Source organism: Balaenoptera acutorostrata, chromosome 6, assembly GCF_949987535.1.
Source record: "Balaenoptera acutorostrata chromosome 6, mBalAcu1.1, whole genome shotgun sequence".
Lineage (NCBI taxonomy): Eukaryota > Metazoa > Chordata > Mammalia > Artiodactyla > Balaenopteridae > Balaenoptera > Balaenoptera acutorostrata.
In genome coordinates this window covers 123,330,326-123,351,613 of record NC_080069.1, presented here as the reverse complement: position 1 = coordinate 123,351,613, position 21,288 = coordinate 123,330,326, and the positions used below count along the sequence as shown (strand labels likewise).

General features: G+C 57.2%; 1 protein-coding gene across 7 annotated transcripts in view; it reads right to left on the bottom strand.

The window, feature by feature from the left end:
* The window catches only part of VAV2 (vav guanine nucleotide exchange factor 2), a 185,397-nt gene continuing 164,109 nt past the window's right edge, over window positions 1-21,288 (bottom strand). For 2 of the 7 annotated variants that reach the window (XM_057547699.1, XM_057547693.1), the window contains 12 exons: window positions 20,884-20,972; window positions 18,516-18,532; window positions 17,625-17,646; window positions 16,489-16,616; window positions 15,080-15,154; window positions 13,733-13,785; window positions 12,319-12,435; window positions 9,615-9,702; window positions 8,398-8,521; window positions 7,549-7,614; window positions 6,342-6,499; window positions 1-2,214 (listed from right to left, as the gene is read on the bottom strand). In XM_057547699.1, the coding sequence (XP_057403682.1) occupies window positions 2,167-2,214; window positions 6,342-6,499; window positions 7,549-7,614; window positions 8,398-8,521; window positions 9,615-9,702; window positions 12,319-12,435; window positions 13,733-13,785; window positions 15,080-15,154; window positions 16,489-16,616; window positions 17,625-17,646; window positions 18,516-18,532; window positions 20,884-20,972 (985 nt within the window). In that variant the 3' untranslated portion in view covers window positions 1-2,166. The remainder of the gene's footprint in view (window positions 2,215-6,341; window positions 6,500-7,548; window positions 7,615-8,397; window positions 8,522-9,614; window positions 9,703-12,318; window positions 12,436-13,732; window positions 13,786-15,079; window positions 15,155-16,488; window positions 16,617-17,624; window positions 17,647-18,515; window positions 18,533-20,883; window positions 20,973-21,288) is intronic. The other 5 variants (XM_057547692.1, XM_057547695.1, XM_057547697.1 and 2 more) reach the window with 3 other exon arrangements.

Sequence of the window (21,288 nt, the reverse complement as noted above, 5' to 3'; positions counted from 1 at the left end):
TGCAGAAAAGAACTCGGGTTTATTTGTGGTAGAAACCGTGGTCTGAAGAAAACCTATTGGCAAATGTACAGTTTGCGTTCTGTTTGGGGTCACCACCAGCTGCGGGACCCCCCAGATCCCTGACCCGCATGCGTCGGGCTCCTAAGTGTTCACAGCTAATCTCAGGCCCCAGGTCCGAAGCCCCGCCAGAGGGCGTCCCATCTCCTGCTGCAACCACCCGCGTCCCAGCCTGTGCCCGGCCCTCCTCCCCTCCTGCTTCCTGCAGTGCAAAAACTAACCCAACCAAGACAAGCTTCCTAACACACAAAAACAAAGCAGAACAGTCACAAGAACCAGGGTTCTAAATTAGGTTTTCTCAGTGTCCTCCGTTATCACGACGCCTTGTTTCATGATGACCTCAAATATACATTATTTTCTTGCTATTATAAAATCTCTTCCTTATTATCCACAGATATATAATGGGAGTTTTGGAGGAAATAACTACCAACTTTTTTTTCCCTTAAAAAGCAAACAAGCCAAACCAAAACCAAAACGAAACAAAACAAAACCCTAACGACATCAAGAACAGAAACCAAAACTTTTCTGACAACCGTAAACACGAACGGGGCTGGCGGGCTGGTTTTCTCCCCTCCCATCCAGGGCTCACAGCTGGGCCGGCTGCGCCGAGGTCACGTGCAAAGTGCTGGGTGCACCCTGACCAGGATTTGGGTCTGCTCTCTCCGTGGAAAATTCTCCCTTCCCCCGCTTTGCCCACCGCCCCCAAATACAATCCTGTGACCCTTATTTCCCAAGCCTTTGCTGGCTGCCTTGTCTCTCCTGCCTGCACACGCCCTCGCAGACCCCTCCCCACGCCAGAATGCTGCTGTGTTGAGCTGAGCCTGGAGATCACGAGGCTGACCTCAGAGGAACCCCAGGGTGCGGCGTGGCCACCAGCGCCCACCCCGGCAGGGGCCAGCCTTGGCAACGCCCGACCTTGTGCAGCTGACCGAAGGGAAAGGGGGACCCACGAGGCCCAGGTTGCACCCGTAGCTTTGGCACGGAACTCGGAGGGGACAGCGTCGCTGGGTCTCATGCGACATCTGGGCAGAGAGAAGAGGGTCCGGCCAAGCCAGCCAGAGGTCAAGGGCCAGGAGGAGTGAGGAGGGCGAGTTCGGGGGCGGAGCTACCCCAAGAGCACTTACTTCGGGCTGGCCGCAGGCCCTGTTTCATGGGCTGCAGGAGCCCTTGGAAGGAAGACTTGCCAAGGGCTAGAACCGACATCTGTGCAAAGGCTGGGAAGACCCTCAGGGACCACCTGGCGGGACACGGGACACCCAGAGGGCCCGCCTGCTTGGGAGCGGTGGCGGGGGGCCTCCTTCTGGAGAAGAGTGTGAGCAGCAGGGACCAAGCAAGCGGAAAACCGCGTTTGCTTCCCACCCACGTCAGGGCTGACAAACGATGCATCCACCTGGCAGCAGGACAGGACAGACACACACCGAGGACTCAGGGCAAAGGACAGTGCCACTGACTGGGGAGCAGGGGCGGCAGCTTCAAGGCTCCCAAGGCTCCCTCCCGAGAGAGCGGCCACCCTGGGGTCTCTGCACACCCCCGGCGCAGAGGGACAGGAGGGGGCTGAGGGGCTGCACGGGCCCTGGCGACACTCTCTCCCTCTGTCCCCAAGCACAGCAGCCTGGCTCCGGTCCCTTCCGCCTCCCCCTGGGAACAGCAGGACGCAGCAGGGCTGAGGGTCCAGAGGCTGGGCAGGAGGGACCAAGGGGAAGGTCCCCAGCCCTCCCTGGGACAGCATATGCCATTCAAACCTAAGCTCCTGAAGGCCATCTCGACAGGACAAGGGCGAGGTGAGCTCTGGCCTCAGCTGTCACCCAGAGCCTGGCTCGGGACGCCACAGGCGTTCCCTCTCCTCAGCACTCCGGTGGTGGCAGCCAAGCAGGGCTGGCCCAGATTTCCTGTATGTACAAGTGGCGTACCCAGGACAGGCCACCAAGGGCAGGCTGGTGGTGGGACGGATCACATGTAGGATTCTGAAAACCCTCCCCATCCCCATGGGCTGTTGAAGACTGGAAGGTTGGCGGGCATTTCCCCTCTGAGTCTCAGAGCTGGAGACAGACTTCAGCACTGGAGCGACTCTTCCAAGAAAATCCGCGAGTCCTGTCCGCATTCTCGCTGTCACTGGATGCCCTCTTCTTCTACGTACGTTGAAGGAAACCAGCCAATCTGAGAAAGATGGCAGACTCACGTTAAGTGTGTGTGAAGGGTGAGGGCAAGTGGAGGTTTGTGGAGGTGGGCGATTCTTTAAAAGGCTGGCGTTCTAAGGCAGGCCCACCTCCGAGAGAGGCCCTGGAGAAGAGGCAGAGAGCCTAGTGGAGCCGAGGCCCAGGAGTAGGGGTGACCCTGAAGTGCACCAGCCCAGAGCAGTTCAAGACGACCTGCCCACCAGCTAACTGCCAGCCAGAAAAAAATTAAATCCTCTCTGGAGGAAAACAACATCATCCAGAGCCTCTGTGGTGTTTTATACGCAAGCTCAGCATTTAATCAGGAACAAGTGACAGAAACGAAGAGAAAATGCAGACAGCAGAAACCAATCTACAGGTCATCCAGATATTGGGGTCATCCATGAGGAAACATAAGTAACTCTAATCTGTCTGTTTCAGAAAACTGATGAAAAAGCAGAAAAATTTCCCAGAGAACTGAAATCAGAAATCAAATAGAAATCCTAGAACTGAAAAATATAATGACTGAAGTTAACAGCAGATTAGACAAAGCAGAAAAGAAGACTAATAAACTGGAAGATAAGTCAATAAAAAGTAATGAGATGGAAAACCAGAGAAAATGGATGAAACACACAAAAAACGGTAAAAATAATATGTGGGCCGTGGTGAACAAGATCTACCATCCATGTGAACAGATCCCCAGGAGAAAGAGAGAAAATGGAGCAGATACACTATCTGAAGAAATTTCCAAAACTGATGTAGGACATCAAACCACACATTCAAAAAAATCTCTGCAAATGTCCAACAGAATGAATACAGAGAAAACCATACATAGGCACAGTATAGTAAAACTGATGAAAAACAAAGACTCTTTCCACATGGAGCCCAGTGGGGAGTAGTGCAGACACTTCCTCCAAAGGAATCACGATAAGAATGCTGATGGACTTTTCTACAGAAATGATGGAAGCCTGGTGACAATAGAATGACATCCTCGAAGTGCTGAAATAAAAGATCTGCCAGCCTAGAATTCTAAACCCAGTAAAAAATACCCTTCAAAAATGAACTCAGTAAAATGGCTCACCAAAAGGAAGCAGGTCTCATTGGAGAGATGACTGATTGCTGGGGGAGAATGACCAAGCGGAGAAGAGAAAGCTTTTCCTTACAGTAGAATGCCCACTAATAAGTGTATAAAAAAGATAGAAAATCACTATTCTCCACCATGATAGAAATAACTGAATAGGCAAAATTCATCAATGAATGATAAAACTAGTAGGTGGAAGTTTGATGAGGAACAGCCTGTTTATCTGATTTCAAAGTATTACCCTGCACATTACTTATTAATTACAGTAAATTCAGAGTGGAGAAACTTAGCAGACACCACCTTAACCAAGTGATCAAAGTTAATGTCACAATAATGGGGCAAACTGACATCATAAACTTCTTGAAAGGACTCTTCAGCACTTAAAAAGAGAAAACATCCCCATTGTGGTGTTCCCACCAAAAAATACAACCTCAGTCTAATCACGAAGAAATATCAAAGAAACCTAAATTGAGGGATAGTCTACAAAAATAACTGGCCCATACTCTCCACATTGTCAAAGTCATGTAAGACAGAGAAAAGCTGAAGAACTGTCCCAGATTAAAGAGAGTTGAGGGTCATGGCAAGTAAATGCAATTCATGATCTAGGACCAGGGGAAAATAACTAGAGAAGACACTATTGGGACAGTTGTGAAATCTGAATATGGACTGGGGAATAGATAATTATATCAAAGGGAAATGTCCTTGATCTTAAGAAATACACACTACAGTTCTTTAAGGGTAAAGTGCTATGATTTCTGCAATTGATTTCCAAATGGTTTAGAGAAAAATAAGTGTACACACACCCACACTTACAGAGAGAGAGAGAGAGAATGCAAATGAGAAACCAAATGAACAAACCATTCTTAATTGGTAAATTTGGGCATATGGGAGTTTTTGTAGGACTGCAACTTTTCTTTAAATTTGAAATTATATCAAAATAAATTACAAACATTTTATAATGAAAACATTTAAAGAAGAAAGTGAAAGAAAGATGTGTTCAGATCCAACAAAAACTGAGAATCTGTAAGTAGCAGACTTGCACTAAAAATCATACTAAGAGGGAACTTCAAGCACCAGGAATGTGGATTTGATTATATGTATAACAATGCAGAAAGAAATGAGGAACCCTGGGAAAGGTAAAGAGGTAAATCTATGGGCTTCCCTGGTGGCGCAGTGGTTGAGAATCTGCCTGCCAATGCAGGGGACACGGGTTCGAGCCCTGGTCTGGGAAGATCCCACATGCCGCGGAGCGACTAGGCTTGTGAGCCACAATTGCTGAGGCTGCGCGTCTGGAGCCTGTGCTCCGCGTCTGGAGCCTGTGCTCCGCAACAAGAGAGGCCGCGATAGTGAGAGGCCTGCGCACCGCGATGAAGAGTGGCCCCCACTTGCTGCAACTAGAGAAAGCCCTAGCACAGAAACGAAGACCCAACACAGCCATAAATAAATAAATAAATAAATAAATAAATAAATAAATAAATAAAAATTTTTAAAAAATCTAAATGAAAATTAACCGCTTAAAACAAAAATAATGTCTTACAGGGTTAAAAAATGTCAAATTAAGAAACATGACAACACTTGCCCAAAAGTTGGAAGGAAAATGAATATAGTCAAAGGGCGTCAGGTCCTTGCATTGTCTGGTAAGTAGTGAAAGTACTAATTTAAGGTGGTCTGTCAGAAATCAAAGTGACATTGAAGCTCTAAGGTAACCACTTAAGTAACAGGAAAGGAATGTGTAACTAACAAACTAAGCAAGGAGGGTGAGAAGTGGAATAGAAAAATTGATTAATCCAAAAGTTGGAAAGAAAGGACAACAAAGAAGGAATAAATGTGAAAAATAGAAAATAAACAGATGATGCATTTAAACCTAAATAGCTCAGTAATTACATTAAATGTAAATGGACTACCTATACTAATCAAAAGGTCAAGACTGTCAGATCAGACTGGCTTGTAAAAGTCCATTTATAATAAGATTTTATCATCTATCTTAAATATAAGAATACAGCAAAGCTGAAAGTAATACAAGAACGAAGAAAGTATGCCACGCAAAACACTAATCCCCTCAAAAAGCTGGTGTCTCTCAAACAGCAGGTAAAGCAGACTTCACAGCAAGAAGAACTGCGACATTTCATAACAGGGTTAAAGTATCAATAACAGGAATATCTAGCAACACTCTAAACCAGTGGTTCTAAAACTGAACTCTGCATCAAAATCATCTGGGAAACTGGCTGACTTCATGACTCGGGTGAGGGCCCAGCTCCAGGCGCCTCTTGGCACTTTTGAGAGCTAGCAGTCCCAGCCCTCCAGGTCGACTGGCTAGGACTCAGTGGCCTCGCACTTCTGAAGGGCTGTCAGATGGAAAAAGGATCAGACCCAAGGGCCTCCAAGGTGGAGGCAGACCAGTTCCTTCCACCTGGCAATGGAATGGTAAGTGATGGGAGCCAAGTCTGTGGGCAGCTGCAGCCCCTGCAAAAACTGGACGTTTCCTAATCGGTGCTTTGTGGAGCCCAGGCACCCTGTTGGGTGACTGCCAATGGAAACGGTCAAAGCCAGGGGGTCCAGACAGGGTACCAGGATAAGGAGCCATGGGGTTTCAGAATCACAGGCTGGCTGGGGACACTGTGTGTCCCTTCCCATCTCACCAAGGTGTAAATGGGGTCTTATAGAATAGCAGGAGCCCAGTGAGAACATCCGGCCCTACTCTCAGTCCTGCAGCCCCCTGGCCTGCAAAGAGGGTTGCGCACGTGCAAGGGACTTAAAGACTGCACCCAACATCTGTCCCCTGCCGTTACCACAACGGATCGTAGAATAGGACCAAGCACAGATACAGGGTCAGACAGGCCGGGGTCCAGATCTGAGCCAGGAAGTCGCTTCCTCACTGTGACCTTGGCTCACGGAGCCTGGGGACACCCAACCTCCTGGGCGCAGTCAGAAGGCACAGAGTCAGGGCAAGGTGGTGCTGTGGTGGCAGCCTGCCAGAGCCCCACCTTCCCGAGCACCTCAGGGAGGTGGAGCCCCCATGGGGCCCAGGAGCCGGGGCCGGTCCCACTCACCCGGCCGTTGGTCTCGCCCTTCCACCAGCCCTGGTCCCCACCGATGCGGCTGTAGATCTTCACCACGTCGCCTTCTCGCAGCGAGAGCTCCCGCAGGTCCCGGGCAGCGAAGTTGTACCTGGCCACGGCCGTGCCGATGACGCGGGGCGTGAACACTGCTGGGGGGAGACGGGCGGCATCACACAGCTGCCGGGCGGGGTGGCCAGGGCTGAGGGTCCTTCGGGCCGAGCTGGGTCTCTCCCCCGGGGCCCAGCCCTGTGCCCACAGAGGAGCCCATCGAGCGGAAAGGCTCTGGCGGGACAGACCAGGCTCCAATGCCAGGGCCCCTCGCTCCTCTGTGGGCGCCCCAACCTGGGGGCACGTGGCCCATCCGAGCTCCACCGTGATGAAGTCAGAGCTTCACCGCCCCACTGGGGGCCGTCACGGGTGGCGAGCGTGCTCGTGGGGAGACGAGCAGATGTCGGCGCTCTGTCACAGCTCCCTCGGGGCCTCCCCCCGTGTGCCCAGGGCCTGGACATCATCACATGGCCAGTGGACAGCTGAGTGACCGCTGCCCAGCTCCCAGCCTTCACTCTGACAAAGTGCCTGGAATTGGACCCCAGGGCACTGGTGCCCGACTTCCCTCGTGTCCCCAACTCCAGAGCCCACACCAAACTGGAAAGCCGGTTGGACCAGCCTGGCCCGGGACCCAGGAGTCCTGATGGACAGATGACAATGGCCCGTGATGGGAGGGGCAACACATGCAGCTGCTGGGGAGGGCTCTGACTCTGGCAGTAGAGGGCCGTGCGGTCAAGGCCAGTCGAGACCTCTCCCCCTGCACCCAAGCCCCACAAGTCCTCCTTGCTGTCGCTGAGTGGGGCCCGCCCCAGGGCTGCTCCCACCTTCACCCCAAGGAGGTCGCCCGGCTGTTTGCTGCTGCCAGACGCAAAGCTCCTGGGGAGCAATGGGGGACAGTGGCTGATGAGCTGGAGAGGGGTCATGGGGGTGAGCATGGCAGGGGTGAGGGCAGCGCCAGGCCGGACTGTGTCTGCAGGAGCTGCAGCAGGCACCCCACCCCGTCCCCCCGCCCCCCGCCGCTCCCCTCCGCACACCCCCGCCCCGCCCCGCCCAGGCTGCGGGCAGCTGCGGACACTTTCAGGCCGGGGCCGTGGCCCGCCAGGCAGCTGGCGGCAGGCCGGGCCCCCCACGCCCCGAGCAGCAGCGGTACCTGACCAGAAGGGCGCGGAGGAGCCCTGAGGACTGAGAAAAGAAAAGCTGTAGGAAGCGCAGGAAGCTGCAAAGAGGCGAGAGAGACTGTGAAAGGGGGGCCGGGGGAGCATCCGCACGCTGTCACAGGCGCGGTCACAGGCGGCGGGGATGGCGGCCCAGGCCCCGCCCAGGGCACCAGGAGGGCAGCGGGACGGCGCGGGCCTCAGGACCCACCCGGGCGCGGGTGCAGCTGCCCTCGCTCCACCTCCTGCACCTGTTTCCTGGGCCACCTCCTCCCAGTGGGCGGGCTCGCGCGAGGATACAGGAAACTATTTGTGCAGAGCCCAGCCCCGCGCCCGGCACACAGTAGGTGCTCACTAAAGGCCCGTCGTTCCTCTCCTGGCCTGCTCTGCCCAGGTGGGACCCGAGGTCCTGCGGGCCCCTGCAGCTGGAGGAAGTGGGGTGGCTCCAAGACAGAGCGCTGGGCCGGATGCCAAACGCTCTGGGCCCACCCTGCCCCTCCTCCCAGCTGGCCCCCATCTGCAAACAGAGGTACTGGCTCTGGCTCCCGCGCAGCTGGGGTCCCTGGGCGGGGGGGATGCTGGGGCACAGGGACGTATCTGAGGACAGAAGGGACCTGCCCTGTTCCCTCCCCACTCTGACCTCCAGAGATACCAAAACTCAGAGCAGCAATTCAGAGCTGGCACTCCCCACCTGTCACATGGGGTCGCCCTGGCACCCTGGCTCAGGAGGGTGCTGGTGAAGGGCTGGGGGGCCTGGGCCACTGCTCCCCGGGGTGGGAATAGGGAAGGGGCTCCTGGCCGAGGTCAGTGCAGCCCACCGGAAGCCTTCGGCGCACGGGCGTTACCTGGGGACCGGCCGGAGGCCCTAGAGGCCACGCGTTCCCGTGACTTGTAGGGGTACTTGAGCGTGGTGTCCAGCTGCTTGAAGCTCTCCTTGAGCGAGTGGCACTGGTAGTACTCTACCAACTCCTGCAAGATGCACACTCACTGCTACCTCCGCCTCCAGGCAGTCCTCCCAGACGCCCTGCCCTCCCTCTCCCACCTCCCCAGGTTCTCACAGGGGACTCATCTCCTTGACCCCCAAAAACTACCCCTCCTCCTTGCTGCCCCTCCTAGCACCCAAACTGGGGGCAGGGTGGTCAGTATCGCAAACTTTTGATCCTGCAATTTCCCTCCCAAAAGTTTCTAAGGGAAGAGTCAGGGAAGAAGGCCGGGATTGATGGACACAAATGCTCCCTGCAACACTCTTCGTAATGGAGAAAAACTCGAAACGCCCACACGTCCAACACCAGGGAAGTGCCTCGAGAAATCCCAGCATGTCCATGTGACCGAATGCCACACGGCTACAGTGGGGCAGGAAAAGGGTGGTCCCCCTGGTGAGCATTCATTGTGTTGAGAGGTAAACTAAGAGTTGGGTCCAGTGTGGCCAGGGGCTTTGTTTGAAAAAGGAACCTATAAACCACACCTAGGCTCTACTGAGAGGCGGTGGGGGACTCACCCTGAGACAAGAACATCAGGTTTGGGGGCAGATTGTGGATACTCTCTGTTTTACTGGGTGTGTTTCTGCGGCCGCAGTGGGCAGTCTAAGAGCTCAGATCCTCTAGCTAGATGTTCTCCATGCACGGAACACGCATAATTTAGCAAAGAAACACCAGGTCCAACTTTAAAGTCATTTTAAGAAGGACTATGCCTCTCGCGGCTTTCTGGCTGGGCTGGGACAGCTGGGGGTGGGGGCGTTGGAAGCGAATGGGCTGCGTGATGCTGGTGGCCCTACTGTCCACCACGGGGTTTGGGTGACAGAAGTCCTGACTGGGGGGGGGCTGCGACGAGGCCCTACCTGTCCCAAGGTGCCCTACAATCCAGTTTCCCTGGATCTTTCCCACACTGGGAAGACTCTCCTCCCCGGGGAGAGGGGGACCCCTGCTGGGCTCTCCCCCTCTGCAAGCCCGGCCTGCAGGAGTGGGTGCAGCGGGCCGCTCCTCCTCGGCGTGGCTGCGGTGGGAGACCTGGGCCCTCCTCCCACCCTCGGGGACGGGCCGGCGGGAGCTGCGGGATCACATACCAAGAGGCTTTCAAATTTCTTGGCTTCTGTGATGTGCACCCAGCTGTCCTTCTCCACCACCTTAATGTGCTTCACCTCGTCATTGAATCTGGGCAAAGCACACGGGAGCGCCGGTCACTACGCAAGCCACGGGGCCCCTGGCCCCCCCAGGGGTCCAGGCTTATTGTATGTTTGCTGAGCAAAGACCCTGGCCCTCGGCCCGCACCTCCTGCTCCTATGGTTGCAACCTCTCCCCCCGCCCCAGCCGGGGCCTGTCTCCTACTGCTTGTCCATCCATCCACCAGGCCACCCGTCTGAAGCCCAAACTCCCGGGTCAGCCAAGGCCTCAGGCCCTGAAGCTCCTCTCCACTCCTCCAACCAGTGCCACTGTGATGTCCTGTCCCGGATTCCGCTTGTTCTCTGCACTGGGGACGTCCCGCTCCCCATTTCCCCATCACCTGGTGAGGCCTTCACAGCGTGGTTTGTAAGGCAGAGGTCTGACCTTGGCCTGTGAGGCCCCGAGGGAGCAGCCTCACCCCAGCTGTGACACCATCTCCTACGATTCTCCTCCTCTGCACCCTCACCCCAGCTGGCCGGAGGAGCTCTTCCTCAGACACGCCGAGCACAAGCCTGCCATGCCCTGGCACTGGCTGTCCCCTCGGCCCAGAATGCTCCCCCTCCCACCACCCTCACGACCCTGCCTTGTGTCCCAGGTCTCAGTCCAAATGTGGCCTCGTTGGAGAGCACGTACCCCTTGCCTCCGAATCACAAAGCCACACAAAGACGTCACAAGTAAAGAAAACGACACGCCAATATCCCCTGTGACGACAGAGGCACAAATCCTCAACACACGCTCTCCATATGCACATCTATACACACCAACATATCAAAAGGACTTTACACCACGGTCAAATGGGACATGCCAGGAAGGCAAGGTTGGTTTAACATCCGGAAACCAGTTAATGGAATAAACAGTTGTTAAATAAGCAAACGCCCAGCTGGCCAGCCTCCTCTCACGTGGGGCCTTGGAGACACCCACCACTCTGTTTCTCCTGGATTCAAAGTGAGCTTAGCATGCTCAGCCCCACCCCAGCTCCTTGGACAAGACCTGTCTGAGCCTCACTCCAGAATCCTGCGGGCCAGGCACCCAGAAGGTGCTCCATGAAGTCCTATCAGGCGAGAGACGCCTCTGCCACTTCACTGCTTGGTGTTGCCCCAGTCTCTGCCACAGACCTGCCAGCACGCCTCACGTGCCACTGATCTCCCAGGGCCCTACCGAGACTCTCACCGCGGGAGGCCCCACCTGCACTGGGTCACACACCTTACGATGCTCCCACCACCCACGGCAGGTACCGCTGATCTCTGCTTGAGAGCAAGTCCTGTGTACCAGGTGACCCAGGTTGTGTCCAGCTGACATTCACTAGACATCTGTCACTTTCAAGGCTGCAGGTGTTCTTTGGTTTTTGTATTTTAGAAAAGCCAGCCCATTTGTTTCAGGCCCAAACATTAGTGGGGCCTCTTGGAAAGCCTGTGGGGACCGTGGCAGTTTGTCCACCTAGGTGGGGGTCTCGTCCTCAGTTCTGGCTCCTCCTAGTTGCCCAGATCCTGACCCCTCCACCACTTCCACCCCAGGGGTCCTGCAACAGCCATTCTGTACAGTGGGACCCTGCCCTGGATGACCAGGAGATGACCACCTGCAGGCCTCCCAGTAATGGAAGAGGGGGATGGGGGTACGTTCACGCACGTGCACACGTGCAGGCATGCTGGCCGGCGGCACGTGCTCAGGCCAGGACCGGCACCCTGCTGCTGGGGCGCTCATGCCCTCGGCCCCCACTGGGCACAGATGTAGAGGAAGCTGATGCAGAGGGCGGAAGAACAAAAGCTGAAATGGAAAGATGGGAGTGGGCTGTGTGCTCAGGACCTGGGTGCAGCCTCACTGAGCCCGGCTCCCGTCTGCCCCTAACGGCCAGAGGCGTTCCTGCATCCTACCAAGAGGGCCTCTCTGCTCCCTCGCGTTGGCTTCTGTGACCCGATACCAGAAGCACCCAGGCGGTGACTCTGTGGCCGTCCGGTGGCCCGGTCACTGGGCCTGCCCCCCCGCAGCACCCACCCAGCAGACCTGAGGGGGCCTTCCCTGGACACAGGCCACCCTGCTTGGGGCTCTTGACCCCATCAAGGTCACAGCAAACCAGAACCCTCTATTCACCGGCCTGAGACTCCTGTCCAGTGTGTGTCCTATGCCGATGGTGACCAACGACCAATCAGATTCTGTCTCTTGAGGAGGAGACAGAAGACCCACAAGGGGGCAGAGTCTGAGAAGGAGGACCCCAGCCCGAAGGCCACGGGCTGAAGCCCTGAGTCGGCAGCAGCGTGACTGCCCGTGTTCTCCAAGGCCACCTGTGGGGCCGCTGGAAGTCCCTCACCTCTCACCATAGGCCTGTCCCCGTCCCTGAGCTCCTCTGGTCCCCACCACCTGAAAAACGCCAGACCAAGCCCACGGGGCGGCTTCGAGCAGAGTTGATGGCAGGCCGGGATCACTCACGATTGTCCCGGGCCAGGTGCACTGTGCAGACCCGCTGACGCCCTTTCATCTCAAAAGTGCCCTGGCGTGGGCAACGCATCCCAAGGCCACACCCAACAAGCCCAGAATCCGGAGGGGATGTGGGCTCCTTGATTCAGAACGGCATGGGGGGAGGGGTCTCTCTGAGCCCCAGCCTCCACGTACTTGATGCTTATGGCAAAGCGCTCGGCCTCGGCCGGCCGCTCCCTGATTAGGTAGGTCCCGCTGGCGTGGGATTTGAGCAGGTTGTCGGTCTGCTGCCTTTCCATGTTGCCGGCAAACCTGGAGCAGAGGGGGAAACGGGGGCTGTTCACTGACACGGCTCTAATCTGCTGAAGAGCCTATTGGGAAGCGAGGCCACGCCCCCAGGAGGAGGGGCGAGCGGTGGGCGGGGTCTGGAGGAGACGCCCGGGGCGGAGCATCTGCGTGCTGGCTCACAGCCCGCACAGGGAAGGTGGCTGGGGGAGAGATAAGGACCCCAAACAGGCCCCAGACAGTCCACCGCGGCCTCCACCCTCCAGACCTTGGGCCTGCAAGAGACGTTCAGGGTAACAGACATTGGATCAAACTTCCTTTCCAAGTTGTCACTGTTTAAAAAGCAGTAATAAACACAAACTGCTCATGTGGGGTTTTGTTTTGTGTCCTAACATACTGGAGACCATCAGCATCTCCCTGGGTGGGTTTCCGACACACTGACTGAAAGCTTTTCTCGCCAGCTCTATGGAAATGAAGCCCACCCCGACCCCCAGCCTCAAGAACAAAGCCTGACCCCATTTGCATCTCCCTGTCGGGCTGAATTGGGACTTTTGTAAACAGATTCATTAGAAAATTAAAGTTCAGTGCGTTACTCCATCAAGTGAAAATCACAGCTTAAGTCCCCCACCCTCCACATTAGACCCAAGTGCAGGGTGAACAGCACACTGGGACAGACCCAGGGGTCTCAGAGACCCGGATGGGGCGGTGCCGGGGAGGCCGGGGACACCGAGGGCGCGGGCACATCACACCACTGGGCACAGGGGCCCCGGGGTGGCTTCAGGGGTCAACCCCAAACCGAAAACCACAAGGGCAGACCCTCCCGGGGTCGAGTGGCCCACTGCTCTGGGGCTGCCACAGGGCGAGCTTCTGCAGGGCCATGGTCACCGAGGGCAGTCATTCTTCCAGGCAGCCGGTGAGCCAGCCGGCAGAGTGATAAAAGCTGGACCCGAGGCCGACCTGCATCTGAGACTCATACCTACCACGTCACCTCCACGTTTTATTCATCACACAGCCCCACTGCTCTCATCAAGCCCGTATGAGCAAATACAATTATAATTTTGGCCTTAAATATACCTCCTTCTATATACTGATATTTTAGACAAGGCTCAAGTAAGATCACATTTTAAAAAGGGCTTCGTTCTCCCAAATGTTAGAACCTGATGATCTGTTTACAGGCGGGGAAACAGCGGCCTCGGGGTAGAGAAGACTCCCCCGGGCTCCCAGCGATTCAGAGCTGAGGAGGGGAGAAGGGGGCCGCGTGCAGCCGGGCTCAGCCGCCCTGGAGACACGAGAGGCAGCCTGGGGCCCCCGCAGATCCACTCACCAGGGGTATGCGGCGTAGTCCATATCCCGGGACGGTGGCCGGCTGATGGGCGGCTGGCAGGAGAGAACATTCGGGTTGGTGTGTCCCCAGGGACTGTCCACAGAGCGGGGCCCAGCGACGTCCTATCATCAATGACCCCGGGGGCCCAGCACTGGCTACCAGGACGTCTGTGGACTTAGACCCAGAGCCACTGGCCTGGGAGGTCCCTGAGGGGAGCAGCCAGGACTCACCATCTCTGAGTAGATGCTCAGTGGGTTTGATCGAATGAATGATTGACTGATTGACCGAATGAATGAATAGATAGCATCCAACTAACAGTGCAGAGTAAGGAGGAAGGGAGCAACCTGAAGGCGGCTGCAACGTCTCAGCAGTGGACAGGAGCACACCCTATACCTCGCGCGCTCTGCAGCGGACCGGCCACAGCCCCAGGGACAGGCATTGGGCCGGCAGCAGTGCGGTCTGCAGGGGGAGAGCCGCGTCCGCAGCAAACCTTGCAGCTCTCCAGACCCCACGTGGCGCCCTCGCTGGCCTGGCCTCCCCACACTGGGCCACAGGCTGGGTAGAGCCTCCCAGACTACCTGTCCCCTCCCCAGCCCATTCACCATGCAGATGGGGAAACTGAGGGCCAGGGCTGGGAAGGGACCCTCCACCCCGCCCCCCCGCCCCTCCCACCCCGCAGGCCACCCAGTGAGTTAGTGACATTTTCTTCCTGTGTTGTCTGGTCCCTTTGACCTGCCAGCAAAGCCTGTCCCAAAATGCTTTCTCCTTCAACTGGGCAATGGCCTGCACAGAAGCAGCATGCTGGGCAGTGGGGCCAGAGGCCGGGCAGGGCCCGGTAGGTGGACCAGGGCTCCCAGGGGGTCGGGCACCTGCCTCCTGCTCCTTCGGGAGAAGTTTCACTCTCTCACTTTTAGCTTTTTCGGGGGGGCGGGGTGTGGGTGATGCAATTGATGGCTGACAGCTCTATGCCTTTTGTAACAGAGCAGAATTTGCTCCACAGTACTCAGATGAAAGAAATGCCATATTGCCTCTTTTGTAAATATCATAACATCTAGCTCTGAGTCCTTATGTTCGAGGGAGAAGACTTATAAATTCCCTCCAGTGTGGAGAAAGGCAGCTGGTCTTTGGTCCATCATACCTGCTGCAGAGATGCCCATTTTAGTGTTTTTTAAACAGCCAAGTCCTCCCAAGAGGAGGGATCCCCTGCCCCTTGGCCCTCCGTCCCAGCTCCGGGGCCAGCTCACAACGGCCTGAACAAGTCCAGGGTGTCCGGAGTGAGGAGACAGCTCTCAGCACCCACGGCACCCTGGCCACCATGCTCCAGAAGCTTCCATGGGAAGTACTCACCCTTCCATCCACTGGACAGGGCTTCACAGACGAGCTAGGGAAGTAACCTGACTTCCTGGTTTGCACCAACCGACCCTGGGAGAGGACAGATGGTCAGGGCCGGCGGGGCCTGGCCTGGCCAGTGGTGGGGGGAGGGGGGATTGCAGTGCGCACTCAGCTCGTCCTGAGGAGGACAAGGGAGTCCCTGAGAAGCCCATCACAGCATCACCTTCCTGCTGTAACCTCAGCTGACCTCATCACCATTTGGGGCAGGAAGGTGAGAGGCGCCCCCACTTCACAGATGAGGATACTGAGGCCCAGAGAAGTTACACGGCTTGCTCGGCGCTGGGACTAGAGCCCCCTCTCCTGGCCGCTGTTTCCTCTTATCCACACCGGCCCTTCCCAAACCGCGAGGGGCGTGCGGACCTGGGGGTCTTGATAAAACACAGCACAGCGTGGGAGGGCCTGGGGGCGACTGTTCACTCTCTCTGTTTCCCTCTGCCTGGAAGACCCTCCCAAGGTCTTCCCGGCAGCTCCTCCTCAGCCCCCACTTTCACATCAGCAAAGTGTCTCTGCAAGGCCACCCAAGCCTGATGATGGCCCTGGTGACAGCTAGGGAGGGGAACAGGGTGGCCGGGGTCAGCACGGGGCAGACTCTGTACCGCAGACACCGTCTCAGCTCCTGAATCTCCAGTTACATGAGGCCGAGTCGAGTGCGATAAGTTCATAAGTACGTAAGTACTGACAAGGACCGCCACACAACAACGACGACGGCAGTAACAGGACTTGGTCACTGACGAACACACGCACTAGCATCAGCTCTAAGCAGGTCGCCCTGGTCACCCAGGCTGGGCAAGTGCCCCGGTTTCCTGTGGAGCCATGTGGACCCCGTGGGCTGGGGGGCTTAGGAGATCTCATAGCAGCACTGACGGCTCCCATTTCTCAGGCCTCATCACCAGAACAGCAGGTTTCGTGGCTCAGAACCGTAAACCATCACATGGACCTGTGTCCGTGTCTGGGCCTCCTGGGGCAGGGCGGTGGGCGGGTCTCAGTCATGCTGTCCCCCCCAGTGCTGAGCAAGGTGGTGCTGGCCTGGACCAGGGCAGGTGGGCAGCAGGGTGGGCGTGGCACGGCCTGGGCGGAGCCTGGGGGATGTGCGTGTGCAGGACACAAGCCAGGCAGGAGGCAGACAGGGAAAGGGCTTGGACGCCAGGAGGAGGACCTCTTCCGTGAGGGGATGCGGCACTCCCTACCACCTCAAGGCAAACACCCCAGGACCCAGGCCCCGCTAACAGCCCGCTTCTCTCCACCCCGATGGTCTCGCACCCCAAAACCCACCCCTGCCTGGAAATGCAGGACTCTCTGCTTCTACCCTGGGGAGTGGGGAGGGGGTAGCCGGGGGCCGAGACCCTCCCAGGTCCAGGACCCACCTCCCACCACTGAGACTCAGGGTCGCCTCTCAGTAGCTCAATCACATCGCCCGTCTGGAAGGTCAGCACCGGCTTCCCGGGGGGAGCAGGGTTGCCATGGTAATTCTGCACGGCCACCATCTTGGGACCTGCGAAGGACAGGGCAGGAGAGGGCGTGGCTCGGTGACTTGGTCCTGGTGGCAGCCCACCCCCAAGTTGACCTTGACCTCCCCGGCCTTCTCAGACCTCTCAGGGCTCTTGGAAGTGGGCCATGGGCCTGTATCGCCCCTCCCTAAATTCTTCCCGGAAGGCTCCCACGTCCTGTTGTTAAATATCATAAGTAAACTATTTATGAGATTAACAGATTCAGGGTGTCATTGCAGTAATAGCGACTTATTCTTGAAGAGCACTTCATGTGCTGTCACCCAAACGCCTTTCGAATCTGTGACTGAGAGTCAGTGGCATGGAGCTGGAGACGGGGTCTCTGTCCTGTTAGAGGCGGGGGCCGGGTCAGCGACCTGCCAAGGCCACACGGCTACTCCGGGGCAGCCCTGGGCTGACGGGGAGGGGGGGCCGCCTGAGCCCCCCGGAAACTTGTAGGCCCCTCCTAGACCGTGCCCTGCTCTGACCGGCCCAGCCCTGCATGGGCCGCGTCTGCCAGGCCTGGTTCCTGCAGCTGGTACCCCAGAGGCAGCAGCGTGGTTCTGTTTTCATGATTAGGTTGGACTCTGTCCGCAGCTCGGGCTGCCTCATACCTGATGCTTTCAGTTCTCCTGCTACCCAACGCAGAGCAAGGGGGACGTGGGGGGACGGAGAGAATGGTAAAGTGACAGCAGCAGTGTCCCAAAGTCTGCTCTGCTCGGGGTCTCCGGGCTGCAGCTCAGGGCTTCTACTGGGCTGAAGGGACCCTGGCTCTCTGCAGGCTGGGCCCAGTCCCCATGCCTGGCGCTGCGACATCCAAAACTAAGGAAGCTCCCAGGGGAAGTGGCCGTGGAGGTGGGAGGGAGATGGGGCCGGAGGGCAGCACACACCCTGGGAGCCTGGAGCCGAGAACACTAGGCAAAGGCGGCAGTCACCACGGCCAGGCCCAGGCTTGGCTCCCAGGGTGACCGCTGACAAGGACGATACCAGAGAAGACCCAAGTCCCACAGACTCACCTGGCCCCGCTCCAGAGGTGTCCTGTGAGAGCAAGGACAGAGGATAGTGAGGAGGGAAGGCTGCCCAAGCATCCCACACCCCCTGCCCCCCACACCCAGAGAGAAGGGTCTAGACAGGAAGCGGGGACGAGGCCAGGGACACGTCCTGAATGCCCACAGACATTTGTGATGGTGACAACCTATTTCCCTGTGTGACACGATTCTTACTTACACCCTCCACCTTTGTACCCCTCCGCAGCCCTGGGACATCTGTTCTCTTCCCCTCCCATCCCTTAGCATTAACTCCCACCTCCTCCAGGAAGCCTGCCCTGACCACCCCAGCCCAGGGCCTCCCTGCTCAAAGCTTGGGGTTTGTCGTCTCTGTCTGGGACGTGTCCTGCTGAATACACTAAATGTTCTGGCTTTCCTCCTCTTTGAGGGCATCTCTGTAGCCCACGCAGGGCCCAGTAAGAGCCCGTTATGTGCTGGTTAATTTGACTGGACCCCACGGCTGGGGAGAGACATGATGTCCACACCCCATAAGTGAACTCAGTGACTCCGTCCCCAGGTCAGCTAAAGAGAGGGCTCTACGTCCATCAGGATGGGTGGCAGGTGGGCAGACGCCTGTCACAGAGCTGGGCACCCACAGCCGCCAGCAAGCCACTGGGCAGGTGGAACGGGTGGGCAGCCGGGCAGGGGGACAGCTATCAGGGCCCAGGAGGCCATGCACAGGGGCCCATTTCTACTGACGGCCACAAAGGAAAACAAAAGGCCCCTCGTGACCAACAGGGGCTCTGCAAGCCGGCCTGGCCCCAGAGGCGTGAGGGCTGGAACGGTTGGGTCTTTCCGGCTCCAGGCACAGGGCGGCATAGGGTGCAGGGCAGTGGGAAGGGAATGGTTTGGCGGACTCACCAGGTCCGCAGGAGAACCTGAAAAGGAAGCACATCGGGGTCAGGGCCGCTGGGCGCGCCTGAGTGTGTGAGCGAGGTGAGCTTCAAGGCCCTTCCTTTCAGACATGGATTATGGACACGCGTGCTTGGTGACCGCAAAAATCTCTCAATTACTTCTGATGGCAACTTCTGAGCTCTGGTTTTAGGGGGCCCACAGGAGAACACACACTGGGTATCAGACCCAATGGCAAACAGGTTTTCCTGCATGAGCCAACTCTGCTCCAACGGCAGCAACTGCCTGATCACTGGACAGAACCTGGGCTCAAAGGGAAGATTTCCACAATTGATTAGTGATGCCTGCCGTGGGCAAGTAACAGAAGACGTGGTAGGCGTGCTACTCTATTTGTCAGCACCTTGGACATGGGGCACCTCAGCTCATCAGATGGAAGGCAAACATTCTAAAGATTCTTTCCGCCTGCCCTGGGGTGACCCAAGGGGAGGACACAGCTCCAGGCTGGGCCCCAGCCATCTGACAAGCTGAGCTGCCACTCCACCACCAGACAAAACAAGCACCACAAGGGCTAACGTGTGGCTGATGTGACTTCAACACCATCTAACACGCACAGTCGCAGCCTGCTTTGGGCAGACATAGGATGTGACAGACCCTGCAGAACAGAGGTTACAGGCGTCAGGCATCGGGCACGTGCCCTTGGGGGAACCACACGCTCCTTAAAATAAAACCAGGTGCCCACCACGGGCTCTTAGTGACACGGGGAGGATGCTGATGACTTCAGCTTTCGAAAGATATGCAATTGCCTAACTGGTAAAGCCTCAACTACACATATCATGAAAAACACAGAAACCTAAAAAGAGGTGGGGGACGGGGGGCGGGGGCATTGCAAAAAAGGGAGAAGGCAGGTGATGGCTAACGGCAGTTGTTTTTGCCTGGTGTGACCATGATTGTTTTCATCCCCCTTACTTTTCTCTATATCTTCTATGGGAAATGGGTATTTAATAATCAGAGGGAAAAGGAAACAGAAAGATTATTTAAAAATGAGAAAACTTGACAGGAAATAAACCAGAATATCACCTTTGGTTATTTCTTAATACGTTCATAAGTGATAATTATTTTCTTCTTTATTTCATTTCTCCTCTTTTTTTTCCTCTAAGTTTTTGATAAAGAAGTATGTTACTTTTAAGATCAGAAAAAAATGTCAAAAGAAATGAACTGTCCAGTCGCTTGACGTAAAGGACACATGGCCACAAGAGGGCGGTAGCCATGGGCAAAGCTGAAAAGCCGCGTTGGGGCCCGTGGGGGCCGGCAGCATCCTCTAGCCCGGAGGAGACTGGCAGGGTTGCTGAACTTCCGCCAGGCCGGAGTGGGCTGCATCGGGCAGGCCTTGGTGGGGATGAGGGGGTCTGGGTTGACCTGTCGGACCCTCCTCCCAGATCAGGGCACTGGGCCAGCAGTCACAGTAAATGAGTAATTAACAAATTCTCCTACTCCGGGCGGTGGTGTCTTGGGTCACAAGCAGGCCCGGCATGTTTCCCTGTCTACCTGGAGCGTGGTTACCCCCCTCTGGGCACAGCTCCCCTGAGTGTGGATGTCAGCATAACAGCCCCATTTCACGGGGATGTGGGAGCATCTGGGCCCCATGAAGCAGGGCGAGCAGTGTGGTGCTGGGCGGGTGTCCCGTGCCCGGATCCAGTGCTCAGCCAGCCCCTGACCGTGGCGGCTTTGAAAGCTTTCAGAACCATCTCAGGCTTTCCGGCTGCCCGTCCAGCTGCTCTAGGCTGGGCCCTCCCCCAACTGATCCCCCAAACCAAGTCGACTGACAGGAGCCTCAGGCTTTCCCCATCTGAGGCGAAGGGAAGCACAGTAGATGCCGTGCACGCATGTGAACCATCTACAGACAGGGCCGTGGCTAAAGAGGGCCGGGCCGCTCCGGGGCGGGGGAACCCAGGGGCGAGGCGCCCCTCTGTGATCGGAAACCTCCATGCAACTGCCGGGAACGTTCTGTGCCCTCTGCCAGGTGGAGATTCTAGAGGCTTACAGCTGCAGTGTGGCAGGGGGTGCCGAAGAGGCCGAGAAACGCCAGCCGGTAGGCAGTTAGGAGGAGGGCTTTGCCATGGAATCCCCGCTCCCGCTCCGGCTGGGCCTTTTGACACAGTGTGACCCGGGGCCGGTGTCCTCCCCTCTCTGAGCCTCAGTTTCCTCATCTGGTCCCTGCCCCATGGGGTCACCACGGCAGGAAAGGAGAATGTGGGAACACCACCAGAGCCGGCAGCTGCGAGGGATGATGGGACCCTCGGCTCGGGGTGCGTCGTGGGGCCCTGGGGACCAGCCCCCAGGGCTCGTGCCCCACAGGCAGGGCGGGATGGGTACTCACTGATCTTGCAGGGAGGGGTCACCTCCAGACACTCCTTGTGCGCCCCGACGCCACACTTGGTGCACAGGTAACCCTGGTAGAAGGTGCCTCTGTGCCGGCGTGGGAGGGGGAAGGGGCAGGAGGTGAGGAGGACCACCAGACCCACCTTGCCTTCTGCCCCCCCGAGCACCACCCCTCAAAGCCCTGGGGCCCAGGACCCCCGCCCTGATGCGTAGCCTGGTGCTGGCCCTCCCCTTGGACGGTCCCCGGCCTGGCTCTGCCATCCCCACAGGGGGCCCTGGACACCCACGGGGACAGTCACCTCCCCTCCCGGCTAGATCCCAAACGTCCGAGGGCCGGCTGCCTCCCACACGATGGGATGTCTCCCCGGGTCCCTGGGGCCCAGCACAGCGCTGGCCTAGGGGT